This window comes from Sinocyclocheilus anshuiensis, unplaced genomic scaffold (genome assembly GCF_001515605.1).
Source record: "Sinocyclocheilus anshuiensis isolate Anshui unplaced genomic scaffold, SAMN03320099.WGS_v1.1 scaffold997, whole genome shotgun sequence".
Classification (NCBI taxonomy): Eukaryota; Metazoa; Chordata; class Actinopteri; order Cypriniformes; family Cyprinidae; genus Sinocyclocheilus; species Sinocyclocheilus anshuiensis.
Window position 1 is genome coordinate 1,971,837 of NW_015555715.1, and position 15,103 is coordinate 1,986,939.

The 15,103-nt window shown below is 39.4% G+C and overlaps 2 protein-coding genes across 2 annotated transcripts in view; one reads left to right on the plus strand and one right to left on the minus strand.

The window, feature by feature from the left end:
• The window catches only part of LOC107672262 (E3 ubiquitin-protein ligase Siah1), a 31,800-nt gene extending 25,171 nt beyond the window's left edge, over positions 1–6,629 (plus strand). Inside the window, exon 3 of the mRNA XM_016465382.1 lies at positions 4,494–6,629. Coding sequence (XP_016320868.1) covers positions 4,494–5,344 — 851 coding nt within the window. The 3' untranslated portion in view covers positions 5,345–6,629. The remainder of the gene's footprint in view (positions 1–4,493) is intronic.
• Positions 6,630–7,475: 846 nt separating this feature from the next.
• The window catches only part of LOC107672167 (lon protease homolog 2, peroxisomal-like), a 34,324-nt gene continuing 26,696 nt past the window's right edge, over positions 7,476–15,103 (minus strand). Inside the window, exons 11-15 of the mRNA XM_016465264.1 lie at positions 14,222–14,349; positions 11,035–11,153; positions 8,853–9,060; positions 8,432–8,616; positions 7,476–8,315 (exon numbers count right to left, since the gene is read on the minus strand). Coding sequence (XP_016320750.1) covers positions 8,094–8,315; positions 8,432–8,616; positions 8,853–9,060; positions 11,035–11,153; positions 14,222–14,349 — 862 coding nt within the window. The 3' untranslated portion in view covers positions 7,476–8,093. The remainder of the gene's footprint in view (positions 8,316–8,431; positions 8,617–8,852; positions 9,061–11,034; positions 11,154–14,221; positions 14,350–15,103) is intronic.

The window sequence follows — 15,103 nt, forward strand, 5'->3', positions numbered from 1 at the left end:
ATAAAGTTAGAAAAATGCCATTACAAAGGTAAAAACAAAATTCCACTGTAAATCACTTTAAGGAGTCAAATATCACGTAATGCGGGAAGGCTAATTTTTGATCAAATTTTTGATTATTGATTAGAAGGTGCTCCTAAATTTTTGACTGCACCTACATTTTTTAAGTTAGGAGGACAAGTGCTCCTAAAAAGAAAAATAAGCATAGAGCCCTGCTACTGTTTCACAGTCAACACATTTGGCTTTTTGGCTAGGTTTAAAGGGAAATCACAGAAAGCATTATCTGCCGATACCGATCACTGATAACGATCTTTTTAAAGCCTTCTTTTTATAATTTATAACTATTTATAGTGATACTCCAATCAGAATTTTTAGACATTTATTCAGGCCCTGAATAAATGTCTAAAAATTCTGATTGGAGTATCACTATAAATAGTTATAAATTATAAAAAGAAGGCTTTAAAAAGATCGTTATCAGTGATCGGTATCGGCAGATAATGCTTTCTGTGATCGGCGATCGGTGATCGGCCTAAAAAAATCCTGATCGGAGCACCCCTAGTGCCCTTAAATGAACAGATCTTGCCTCTTGATTTTAACCAGGTTTTTACTTTTATGTGCAGTTATACAATTTGATTGTTATATCAATTAAAATATTGAATTTTGAGAATGTTTCAAATTAAATTGTGTATTCAAGCAACACACTTATATTTCAGCTCAGATATGACTTGAGAATTTTTTGTTTTCAAGTGTTTTAACTAGTTCTGCCAACTCATGTTATGTTGTCATGTCTCGTCAGAAACCAGCTCATATCTCTTACCAGACATGTGGAGTCCCAGCTCATGCCCTAGGCATGACAAACTTAGGTTGCAGTTTTGATATTTGAATTCATCAGCAAACATTAGAATATTTGAGATGTGACTACATTGCAATTATCTGTTCTTAAGGCAAGACTCAAATGTGTGTTTGGGGTGGGGGTGGGGAAGTGTCTTTCTATGATGTCATTGAAAATTGTTTCAGGTTAACACACCATCATATTCTAGCTTGCAAATAATCATGCAACAATGAGACCAAAAGCTTTGTTTACTCGTGTCTTAGTGATGGGTTGGCTTGAACTCTGTGACGTTTGACTGAAGAATTATGTGAGCACAGAAACATACTGGACACAAGTATCCAAACGCAGGTGCAAATTCTTGGCCAAAGCATTGAAAGCGAGTTGTGCAGTTGTACATAATGTAGGTTCTTACATTACATTACTGTAGTGGTAAAAATTACTTTCAGTTGTCAGTGCCATTAGTCCAGATGTGTTTTTATATAAGTAGCTAGCTGTAAACATGTCGACAGGTTAACTTGTGTTGACCTTGCGTAGCTAAAAGTGTTTTGTTCACATACTTTCTTAGTGCATTTTGGGCCTTGGATTTAAGACTTGACTATGACTTGTCCAACTGCCTTGCTTTGACTCAACTCAGCACTAATGCTGATGTTACTCTCAGCATTACTGCTGATGTTTTTGCTGAGGCTCCATTAATCTGATGTACTAAAGTTATCTGGCCTAACTGTCTACTTGAGACACACAAATAACAGTCTCGTGTAGTGCAGAGCAGTTGCATTGCCATTTGCCGTTTGTTCTGTCTTCCTAGCTCCATTAGAAGACCTGACAACAAGTCTGCTCTAACCACTTCCTCTGGGGTTACAGGATTTCCTGTTATATGTGATGGACTGCAAACTTTCCACTGACATAGCAGCTCAGCACTGCTGGAGAAAAGAGACACTCCACAGCTCTTTTGATTCCCAGACGAAGAACTTTACAAAGAAAAATCAGCAATGCCACAAAGGCTCTTGCCACTCTTTGCTTTCTTCCAGAGTTTTAAACCAGTCCTCAACTTTTTTTTTTAAACCCAAGTCTACTATATATGTGACATATAATTTCTCCACAGAGTGCTTTCTAGACTCTCTTTTGGCAAAGTGGACTTAAAAAGAAAAACAAATGGCAAACCACCAATATACATTATAGCTTTCCTAAAGAATAATCCAAATTTGATCGGTTTTTTTAAACCTTGCATTGATTAATTGACAGTTACTCTTGCTCATTACATGGAAGCTTACTTTAAGATAAGTCTAGTCATGAGATGGATGAACACAATGTTTGAACATGCTGCTCTGGAATGCTTCTCTGCCTCCTTCGAGAAATAGATTTCTGATGGATTAATATTTAGCTTTGGCAGAAGTAGCATATTTTGCATGCCAAACACAACTTATAAAAGTCAATGTCCATAAAAAATTATTTCTCACCATTCAAGCACTATCTTAAACTCTAAACTTGACCAGAACTTATATGCTTGCTTTCCCTTCCCTTCCAATTCATTTAGAATTTTTCCTCGTAGTGACCTCAGCTTAATGGAGCAACAATGTCATTACAGTAGTGTACAACAGCCACCAGCCACTCAGACTGTTTCGTAGTGGGAGGTTGGCCTGCTGTCTCTTTGGCTCAACTTCAAGCAGACAGACTGTCTTTGGTTCTCTTATGGCGCTTTTCCACTGCGTGGTACGACTCGGCTCGGCACGGCTCAGTATGGTACGGCACGGTTCGGCTCGGCACGGTTTGCGTTTCCACTGCAGTTCAGTATTGCTTTAGAGTGGGCGGGATTATTCACATGTCGTTATAGTTGCGCTGCCTCTACTACCACGACTCCTAAAAAAAAAACTTTTTCATTCCGCGTCACCCCATCAAGCTCTCGCTGGATCCGCTCCTCTGCTATCAACGAGAGGAACGTCTGTTCTTCCACAACAGACAACAAAACTTTTTGGTTGTTAAAAAACAGGTGCGCTCGTTCAAAACAGTTGCGTTCGATCCTTCGCTGGCTGTGCTGATTTAGATCTAGCGGTTCTTTTGTGTTTGTGTCGCAAGTTCAGGTAGTGACGATTCTCTCCGGCCAATCCGTGATCAGCAGAATTTACACGTCACGTTTTGGTAACGGTACGGTTCACTTGGAACCCCAACCGAGGTGGTACTAAAAAAAGTACCAGGTACTGTACCCAGTGGAAAACCCCCAAAAAGTGAACCGTACCCTGCCGTACCATGCAGTGGAAAAGCGCCATTATTGTATCAGCGACAACTGCTCTGGATATAAGCGCATATCTCAACATGAGCCAGTTGTGACCAGTCCTGCTCCTGGTGGGCCAACATCCTGCAGAGTTTATCACCAACCTGCCTGAAAGTTTCGAATAATCCTGAAGACCTTGATTGGCTGGTTCAGATGTGTTTAATTGTTTTGGAGTTAAGCTCTGCAGAACGATGGCCCTCCAGGAGCAAGATTGACCCTTTTCCTTCTGACTGGTTGATAGAAATGATGTTCCAGGACCAAAGGATGTTGATCCAGGAACATGTGTAAATTATGTTAAGCATCCATATATATTTGTTGGCATTTCTAATCCTCTGGTCTTTGACTACAAGCCTAGAAAGGCATTGAGGCCATAGTGCTAGCTCTTGTGCTTGGGCTAATTTTGGCCTCCGTTGTTATACTCGGAGAGCTGCTCAGTGAGGAAGCTAAAAATACTTGGGGCTTTATCAGAGCAGATGTGTTTACTAGCAGATTCTAAGCCACCTACATACACACAGCTTGTCATCTATCCACACCCCCACCCTCTTTTTTGGCGCTGTCCTTATTCCTCAATATGAGACCATTTACTGTGCTCTGATCCTGCCACTCTGCTCCTTTGTTCTGTAGTCTCTTTATTTCTCACTTAATTGATGTCCATGTTAAATCTGCAATCAGCCTTTTTCGTTTGCTCCCCAGTGCTGATTTACAGTTGCTCTTGTGCTTCTGATATGTAGATGTAGGTTATAATAGCAGTAGGGTGTTACAGCTTTGTCAAACCCTCCTGTCATGCATTAGGAAAGAATCCATCCCAGGTCCTATACTTCTCTCCACAGGTCATCCCATACACATACACCCTTCTTGCTGCAGCTTGTTGCCATAGGAACACTCCTGCAGCAGACATGCGCTCTGGACCTTCTGAGTCCACTCTTCATGTCTGGCTTTTTAAAAAAAGACGAAGCGTGAAGATCTGTGCATTTTACGCATGCCAGAAATAGCTGCCCCAAGCCTTCCCCAGAGGCCCACATCTGACTTATCGGTGGTGCTAGACAGCTATATCTATGTGCCACTCAGGAAGAACAGGCCTCAGCGCTGCTGAGACTCTTTCATAGCTTTATTTAGGTTTCGTGCCGGTTGAATCAGCAGAAACATGTACATTTTACCTTGAGGCTACATTTTAAAATGTCTACTGCTTTGTTCAGGAAGCAGAGGTGCTTAGGTCGTTGCGTTGATGCCAGCTGATCTCTGTTGTAATGCATTATGGAGTTCAGCTGCGGTTGGATTTGGTGTTAGTGCTTAGCTGGTCATGAATGTTCTTTGTAAATGCATGTACCTCCATTTCCTTCTGGCTGTCTGTGTAAGCCATGCTAACTCTCTTCTCTGTCTCCCTCTGTTCTTTAGAAATGAGTCGCCAGACTGCCACAGCGCTGCCCACAGGAACCTCTAAGTGTCCCCCTTCTCAGCGCGTCCCTACCTTGTCGGGCACCACCGCATCCAACAGTGACCTTGCCAGCCTGTTCGAGTGCCCGGTCTGTTTTGACTATGTGCTGCCGCCCATCCTGCAGTGCCAGAGCGGCCATTTGGTTTGTAGCAACTGCCGGCCCAAACTCACCTGCTGCCCCACCTGCAGAGGCCCGCTTGGTTCAATACGCAATTTGGCAATGGAGAAAGTGGCCAACTCAGTGCTTTTCCCTTGCAAGTATGCCTCATCGGGCTGCGAAGTCACCCTACCGCACACAGACAAGGCTGAACACGAGGAGCTTTGTGAATTCCGGCCATACTCTTGCCCCTGTCCTGGCGCCTCCTGCAAGTGGCAGGGATCTCTCGACGCCGTCATGCCCCACTTGCTGCACCAGCACAAGTCCATAACCACGCTACAAGGCGAGGATATTGTCTTCCTGGCCACTGACATCAACTTGCCTGGGGCGGTGGACTGGGTCATGATGCAGTCATGCTTCGGCTTCCATTTTATGCTTGTGCTGGAGAAGCAGGAGAAATATGATGGCCACCAGCAGTTCTTTGCCATCGTGCAGCTGATCGGCACACGGAAGCAGGCAGAAAACTTTGCCTACCGGCTGGAGTTGAATGGCCACCGGCGGCGCCTCACCTGGGAGGCGACGCCACGTTCCATCCATGAGGGCATTGCCACCGCCATCATGAACAGTGACTGCCTTGTGTTTGACACCTCTATTGCTCAGCTGTTTGCAGAGAACGGCAACCTGGGCATCAATGTCACCATATCCATGTGCTGAGGACTAACAACTGTGCATACTTGAATGCATACACACACATACAAACATGAAACCAGACATTTCAATACACCGCAGGATACCTTGAGTTGTGCTTGGGGGATGGGGGAGTAGCTAACCTAGGGAACTATTTGCTGTTGTTCGTTCCAAGTAGTCATCAAAAAAACCCAACAAAAAAAAAACGTATTGGTTGGAGCTTGACACGTCCGACCAGAACTCCTGGGTTCTCAATTTTATGCTACAATATTATATAAGTTAAATAATTAATGTATTCTACACTTTTGAGAGCAACATTCATTGCCCTTGAAGGTATCGGAAAGCCACGTTTGTGGATTGGACATTTGCAAATGTGGCATGTGGAACGAGGGTTTGAGGAACGACACACCAAGCTGGATGGCGGTTGAGAATATTGATAAATTTTGGGGTGGGTTTGCTCAAAATCTGCAACCCTAAGAGCAAGTTTTTGTTCGTTGTGTTGTTGTTTCCCAAGATGTTTTGCATTTCAGTTCAGATAAAACACTAACTTTTATGTTCAAATATTAGGTTTTGTTTTATTCTAATCTTGCCCCGTCCCCCCACCCCCCTTTTTTGTTCTCTCTAATTTTCCCTACGTTGAGTATGATACAGGAAGTTTCTGGCAATTGGTGCATGACCACTGGATAAGTAATAACAAGTCCAGATTTCATTTTAGAAGTCTTGTTTGTTTCTGCCTGTCGCTGCAGTGTTTCTCCTGTTTGTTTTTGAAGGGATGGCTTGGCACACGCACATCAAGCCAGGTTATAAAAATATAAGTTTTTGACTCAAGCTACACTTTTTTTTTTTTATACATATATCAAGTACTCTTAAAGATAGATACAAGTTGTACAGTATGCGTGAGATCAGAAGTTTTGTTTCCTAACCTGGAAACCCTCAATTACAAACACTGGAGTAAACACTGCATGGAATATCAGACTAGGAACCGGGGCAATTAATACAGTTATTATAATGAGATTATTGTCATAATTATCACTTTTGTAATGACTTATAAGAAAATGGAATGAAAAAGGCTGTTGTAACCTTGTGGCTAATCTTCAGTGTTTGTAGATAGTGTTGTTCTTTAGAAGACCTGTGTCTTCTTTTCTCTTTTTGTAAGTCGATATTTTTGTTGCTGTTCTTTGTATGTCTGTATTTCTGTTTTTTTGCAAGGATAGGGTGAACCAAAGCCAAACATCTCTGTGGATACATTGTACTGTTGCTAGTCCTGATCTCTAATTTTATTTGTTTTATTGTTTGTTTTGTTCTATTTTGCCAGTAAATAAATCTATCTTTTTCATACCCTCTGTGAATTTTCACACTGCTCATTCTAACTTACAGCTGATGGTGATGCTGGCTTCATCTGGTTCCCTCTCCACCAAGACTGCTGACAAAGTGGGCGGTTATCGTTGTACTCTGTGTTTCCTCTTATGGTACTACTAAGATCAGAATTAATGATATGTATTGTCCTCATGACATGAACATCCTGGGAGGATTTTCACTGAATGTTTAAGCTGAAATGTGTCGCTAACATCACCTAATGTGCAGGATGATTCTTCAAATAGCTTTCTGCTATTTCCCCCCCCCTTGGTAGAGCCAGTGTTGTTGGTTAGGATGCTCAAACAGCAAATTTGTGTTAGCGCCAGCATTTATGTTTCATGGAGCTCAATCTACAAATGGCCTATAGCTGTGTCTACACACTATAGCTTTAAACAGGCTGTTTTTTTTTAAAGACCAAAGTGTGTGGAAAATAGCGCTTCTTACGAATCTCTACCCTTCATGTGGAACTGGCAGACTTCTGTGAAAGTGGCTAGTCTGGATCTTACGACATTTCCAAACATGCCTTGTGTTTTCAGGCCAGAGCTGTCATGCAGGTATAATAGTCAAGAACGCATTAAAGCAGGTCAAATGTCAGCTTTGTTTGCAGTATAGCATATCAAATTATGTTCAACTACAAAATTAAGCAACAGTGCTTGGTTTAGTTGTCAAGATGTGTCACTACTACAGCATTTTCAGTTGTCCCTATAGCACAGACAAATGGTACACTGCTACACTGGTGACAATATTTTGTCAATTTTAAACATAACATTATAGAAAACTATGAAATCACATTTATTCTGACATGTCCGAATTTATTCAAAACGATCCATAAAAGAAGTAAATATAAATGTTCCGACTGCATATTGCCAATATGCTATTCTATGAACAACACTGCAACGGAGACACTCACTTCTTAAAGGAAGAATGAGGCTTGTGGGTGCTACCAATTCTAGAAACATTTCCTGTTGCTACACAATGAGTTTTCAGGCAGTTTCAAAGGCATTCATTTGACATATACAAATTTATTCCTTTAAATTGTACCTAGTTGTCAACATGTTCAAATTTTCCAGTCTTCATATTTAAGAACTTTGACTCATTAATCCATTTCATTTTTATGAAAAACACTATGTTGGTTAAATCACAATTTTCAAAAACCAGTGCATTTGTATGATTATCTACAGTATAAACAATCAACTTTTGTTGTTAGTTCTACAGGAACAAAATGATACTCTGATATTGTCAACAGCAATCATCTGTAATTAAATCGTAAATTAATTAGAGGAAAATTAATATTGACTTGACTAAAATGGATTTGCTAGTATTCAATGCTTAAGGTGACAAACAATAAGTGCTTAGTGTTAAGCTTCCTCTTTTTTTTTTTTTAATAGTCTAGTTGCTAGTTTGTCTAGCAACTACAGTCTCAGAGTTTGCTGACAACTTGTGGATGACTGACAGCCGCGGGAAACCCGCCATCAAAGGCTGCATTCAGGACTTCATCCAAAGTGCTGGCGAAAACAAAATCCAGGTCAGCTCGCACACGGGGAGGTATCTCCTCCAGATCTTTCTCATTGCGCTTGGGAATGATAACTCGTTTCAGATTGGCCCGGTGAGCTGCCAATACTTTATCCTTTATACCTCCCACCTGTAGAGAGAAGATATATCTTGTGAGATCAGACAGTGTATTTTAGCAACTTCTGATGATGAATGGTCTTTAAATAAAATCAGTTTTGTGTGAGCGATGTGCTTTGGGTTCCTCACCGGCAGCACCAGTCCTCTCAGAGTGATCTCTCCTGTCATGGCCACATCAGAGCGCACCAGCCGCCCGCTCAACAGCGAGGCCAGGCAGGTTACTATGGTAACACCCGCGGAGGGTCCGTCCTTAGTGACGGCACCTGCTGGGAAGTGCAAGTGGATATCGGTACCCTCCAGGGGATCAGCGCTGCCTACGACAACATCATTCAGACACACACATTGTAATAAATCAGTCTCACTCACAGTCAAATCGCTGTTGAAAATTCATTGCTATCACAGAAAAAAAATTACATTTAAAAATATATAAATTTTTTTTTTTATTATTGTAACAATATTCACAATATTACTAACCAAACAGCACAAGAGACTTCTTTCAAAACATTTGAAAATCTTACCAACTTGAATGTAGCGTATGTCTATAACTTACCATTAGTGAGGAGGTATGTTTTGGCATTGCTGCGGAGCCAGCTGATAGCTAAATGGGCTGATTCCTTCATGACATCGCCCAGCTGTCCTGTCAGAGTCAACTGACCTTCTCCTTCCATACGACTGGCCTCCACAAACATGATCTCTCCACCCATCGGAGTCCAGGCCAGCCCGATCGCCACACCTGGTAGGGTCAGTCGCTCTGATACCTACAAGCATAGACTGCTCTGGTTACATACTTAACATACTTATCTTAAAGGGGGGGTCTAATGCTATTTCAAGTATTCAGAGTTATATACACTGTTAAAGAGTTGGATTCTCATGCTCAACATGGCCAAAGTTTCCAAAAAAACGAGTTGGACGTATGAAAGAGTATTTCAGTGCCAAAGACACTCCTTCAGGGTTTGTATGAGTTTCTGAAAGTTTTTTTCGAGTATGGCCCTTCATGACCTCATAAAGGGCAGAATTCCTTGTATAGGCACTTCTTCCGGAAAAGCACGCACACACATCAACCACAGCCCACCAACATGCTTCATTTGGGTTACGGAAGTCGTCGGCAGCGCTGCACAGGATTAAAGTCAGTAAAGTTTTTGTTCCTGTTTGGTTCATGTCGATGTCACAGCTTGCAGACGATCGCTACGCAAAAGCTTTGTGTGCTCGGGACTCTTTATCGCCACCCACGGCACGACTCAAGGAGCTCGACTGTTTTCAGAGAGAAGCGTAAAGCTGTATCTGTCTTTTATAAATCTGATAAAACTAAAGACCCTTCGGAGATGTGAAGGATGCAATACTACTCTGTAGGTACTCAAGATTAACATGAGATTGGCAGAAACTGTCCCCTTTAACATGCCAAAAAACAATATATATATATACAGTGGTGTGAAAAAGTGTTGGCCCCCTTCCTGATTTCTTGTTATTTTGCATGTTTGTCACACTTTAATGTTTCAGATCATCAAACAAATTTAAATATTAGTAAAAGATAACACAAGTGAACACAACATGCAGTTTGTAAAAAAAGGTTTCAGGAAGGGGGCTAACACTTTTTCACACCACTGTATATGAAGCTTATAGCTTATGAACTTTAAATGTATAAAAAGCAGCAAGCTGTTTTTTCATCTTTTTCTTATGATTTTGTCATTCCCAACACATCTAGATTAAGAATTTGCCCCATTAAAAGAAGTCCACTGAAAGAAAGCCTGACTTCATAAACGTTTCTTTCAAAAACATTAACCTTTTTCTGTTTGTATATTTTGTATACAACTAACTGCAGAAAGTCACATGCTAAGTAAGTCTTTGAAGGAGAAGATGTGTGTGATAGTTCAGCAGAACTCAAACAGGCTGTTCTCTGCCTCTGGTCTCTCCCTGCCCCATCCCCATAGGCATGGCAGGAATGCAGCCTCCATTACGGAAAACAGAGAGCACTTCGCCTCTGAGAAACACAACAGCACACCACAGAGCACACAAGGCCAGGGGCTAGCAGTCCGAAAGGTTTGTGGACAAATGAAGAATAATACATGACTAATGACAGGACTGCACTGAAAATTACATGAGCCTTCTATTTAAAAGAACACAGACTACTAGACTTTTACATTTTCTGAAGAAAATGTAAGTGATGCTTGGTCATTTAAACCTTGCAGTCATGATGCTTGGGAGTTTTGGTCGTTGCTATGCAGTTGCTAAGATGTTCTGGGTGGTTGCAAGAGCATACTCCCAAATCCTTATGATATGCTGGTCCCTAGACATACACTACCATTCAGAGGTTCGGGGTCGTGGAGATCTTTTTAAATGTCTCTTTTTCCCATCAAGACTGCATTTACTTTAATTTTAAAAAAGTAATATTCTGAAATATTATTACAATTTATAATAACCGTTTTTATTTGAATATATTTTAAAATGTAATTTAGTCCTGTGTTGCAAAGCTGAATTTTCATCAGCCATTACTCCAGTCTTCAGTTCAAATGATTCTAATAATCTGATTTGGTGCTCAAGAAACATTATTACTGTCAATGTTGAAAACAGCTATGCTGCTTAATATTACTTTTTTTGTGGAGACACAAAAAATGCTTTTGACTTTCTTATATGAATCATATACAAAAGTGGAGAGACTTGAAGTGCTTTCAATGCATTTTAGTAACATTTCCTGAATAGACACAAAGATCCTTCAGGCATTATTAGATACTAACCTCCATTTCAAAGACTGGCGGTCCAAGAATATCCTTAAGGGCAATGGGGTCAATAACAATTGGCATCTCTGGAGGTGCCGCTATCCCAGAATCCTCCTCCTTGTTCTCTGTATTCTGGTCTGAAAGATACAGAGATCTTTTGTGGGAAACTGGTGAAAACACTGCTGGTGGTTTTTAGTCAATTTATAACTCTGGCGTGTCAATATAAAAGAGATAGGTGATTGACATTTCATGAACTAAAAGTAAACTCCATTTAAGCAGAGATAAAACCATATCCAGAAAAGTGAATTACAAGACAACAAAAAAAGCGATAACATTTTATCGCGCTGGCACTTCCATTATCATGTCTATTTGAGGCTTTTCATTAAGCAAGGTGACAGACATTGAGGCCGGAGGGGAGAAAAATGAAAAGTAAAGCGAGAAAGAGAGCTGTCGGAAATAATGGAGAATTATAGGCTGTAGAAAAATGCCACAGGGGTCCGGCTAAGGGGGAGAGCAGGTGCTATCTTAATTTTGGGAGGAAACAATAAGTTATTATAGGTTTTAATATCATACATAATAAAGAAAGCAGCTTCAGCTGTTGTATTTACTTTCAGCGCTCATCCATGTGTCTTTTTTTTTTTTTTTAAATGCGACAATATTAGCCCTTGGCAAGATACACAATTATATACATGCTCATTGCTGCCCACAAGTCATGTGACTAGACTGTTAATGACAGGCAAATAAGGAACAAGGAAAGTGCATATGCCATTCTGAGGAAAGACATAATACAAATCTTTTAAGATTTTATTGTGCAAGATCAATGCACATTTCTAGGAAAAAAAGCTTGCTTTCACAATAATTCACCAAAATGTTGTGTTTTCACCTTATTTCTCCACCTTATTTTCTGCTAACATAAACCAAAGCAGACTATATTAATAATATTAACTATATTATATTGTTTCACCAGGATAACTGAAATGCTGTAGTTGCGACTCATCTTGACAGCTAAACTATGTATTGTTACTTCATTTTGTGGTTATCAAAAACATTAACTATTAACTAAATATCTCACTTTTTGTGATTTAGTCAAATTCTGGTGTGTTAAATTAAGTCCCGCCCTGCATTACTTTGCACTATTATTATTATTATTATTATTATTAGTTTGCTCAGAAATGCATCATTTTACATTAGTTAAATGCGTTGCAAATTTCGTGTTGGCATGAAATCAAAAATAGCCATGTTTATTTTATTATTGCATGTTACTGGTCTTAATGTGAATGATTCGTCACCGCATATACAGTATATGACACTGCACATATAAGTCATGCCGACTTTAAAACTGCACTCGGTAGTTTTAAATTTGTACATGTATTTTATATTATTATTATTATAAATTTATTTGAATTTAATTATTTTATTTTCACATAAGAAAACATAAGGAAATATGTATAATTAATTTGATTTAATTTAACTGATTTTAATTATTTTATTTAGACATAAGGAAATTAATAGTGCTTTTGATTTTTTTTTTTTTTATCATTCAGTAGTAATAAAAGTGGGATGGAGTTGGTCACATGACCAGCCGAACTGTACTTACCTTATTTTATAATCCTCTTATTAGATGCCTTTATTAACTGAAAACTTTTGCAAGAATCTGCACCCACAGTTTATTCAGTATCAGCCAGCACAACAAAAAGTGCACCTTTAAAGAGCATCAGACCTATGCTCCTTTATGAGGAATCGGATGGCTACCTGAACAACCAACTCTTTCATTTCCCGGTACCTCGGGAGGTTAATGCAGACAGTGACCCATAAGAAGACCAAGATGCACTGAATGTACTGAAAGAGTTAAGATAACAGCAGGAAGCACATGTGACAGCTGTCATGATGTTCAGACTAAGAACAACACCTGCTACAGCGAGAGGCAGATAGAGCCTGAGAGACTGAATATAAAATAAAGCGCTCATGCACTCATTTCAAAGCTTTATTCTGGCAACATGGAGAGCAAAAGAAAACCCCTAACCCTCATCTCTCTAAATCTCATCACACACATGGGCCATGCAGGAGAGGACTGAGAAGCAGAGTTGGGTTAAATCAGAGTCTGAACAGAGCGTTAACTGGCCATGCTATTACTTCTGTTACAGAGGAGCAGCTGCAACGAGACGTGAAGGAGGGGGTCTAAGGCCGTCTGTTAGCACGCTTTACCCTCCTCCACCCCTCAGGGGGCCCGTGCTTAGAGAGATTGATGACCAATATGTGCATGTGTGTGCTGAGGTTCTCATAATGTATGAGAATAGTTTTCTGACTGCAAGTTTGATAATTTCTCAGCATGGGTTCTCTACACACACTCTTTAGTCTGAACACACTTCTAGAGTTAGTGTACTTGATTCCGTCTGTGTGGCACAGCGAGGCTAAGTATGTGTTATGGATTGTGCTGAAGTCAGCCATCTGTATGTGGCAGGGAATGCTAAACCCTTTCTGAGCCACTGCTGTATTGCCATGAAGCAATACACGATACATATACAGAAGCGTTCCTCAATCAAACGGATCATTGATAATAAAATAATTGTATTTAAATATTTTGTATATTTAATATATATTATAATTGAATCTATTTTATTTTAAGTCAAATTTTTTTTGATAATACAATAACATAATTGTATTTATTTTAACTTTTTTATATTTAATATATTATTTTATATTTAATTAAATTTAACTAATAAACTGAATAAAATTACTTGTAATTGTAATAATAATTGTTTTAATTTTACTTATTTTATTTTAAACTCTTATAAACTAATAGTTTTGTCATTGAATGTTTTTATTCAAAGAGTTGAATAGGGTTTGTCGTTGAAAGTGAATTCTGCCTCATAATTACAGTCCAAACCAGACGATGCAATATTTTCCTGTTCTCAATGAAAGCAAAATACTGCACAAAGTGTCATCCCAGCCAATCAGAACATACTAAAGATTTAATATGTAACTATGTGTACACTTTTTTTCATCCAATGACATTTCACTGTGGGCGGAGATAGCCATCGGGACACAACAAAGACAAGAGCACACTGTGACAAGCCTGTTTTATCTTTGCCCAGAGGCTATTACCATCAATCCTGAGTCTACGACTGAAGCAGAGCCGGGGGAGCTGGTGTAATGCCAGCCGTAAACAACAATGATGTGTGAGATGAAAAAGTCCCAGTTTTACCTGCATGTTGTTCAGTGGGGGACTCTGCTCTAAAGACCTTATGACCTTCAGCGAACTTCACAGCCACTGCTCGACAGATGGCCCCGATCTTCCTCTCCAAAGAGCGCACGCCTGCCTCCCGTGTGTACCTACAAACACGTTCACACACAAATCACTCTGTCATTACTGCCGCCACTGCTGGGCCGGGGCCATGTATTCATTGCTTTTTAGCAGATAATCATCCCAAAATTAGCAACCTCTGAGGTAATTAATTAGTTTGATATGCAAACGTCTCTAATAGACAATCCCTGATGGACTATAGAAGAGAAGTTTGGCAGCCTGTCATAAGATACGGTTTTGAAGGATAGAGTGAGACAGCAAAGGATATAAGTTTACAGGAGGAGACCCGGCTGAACAGCCCCATCTGTGACCCAAGCTGCCCCTCTGTTTCACATGATAAACTCTTAGCGGTGAGACGCTGCTTTCTCTGAAATGCTACACTCTCCTTTGGCCTGAATGATACTACTTCCAATATACAGCATATGCATTCAAATGTACTCAATTTCAGAATGTTCTACAAACTTTTTACAGCCTCAAGTGCTATTTTATATATATATATATATATATATATATATATATACACTGTATGTATATAAAATGAATAAAAATATATATTATATATTTATTTACATTCTATATGATTTTAATATATTTTTTATATTTATTAAAATTCATGTATATATTATTTTCTCAATAATATTTAATATAGATGCTATATGTGTGTGTTGTTTATATTTGCTTCCATTTTAATTTATATTATATATATATTTCTATTTTTATATGCATATATATATATATATATATATATATATAGATAGACATATATGTGTGTGTGTGTGTGTG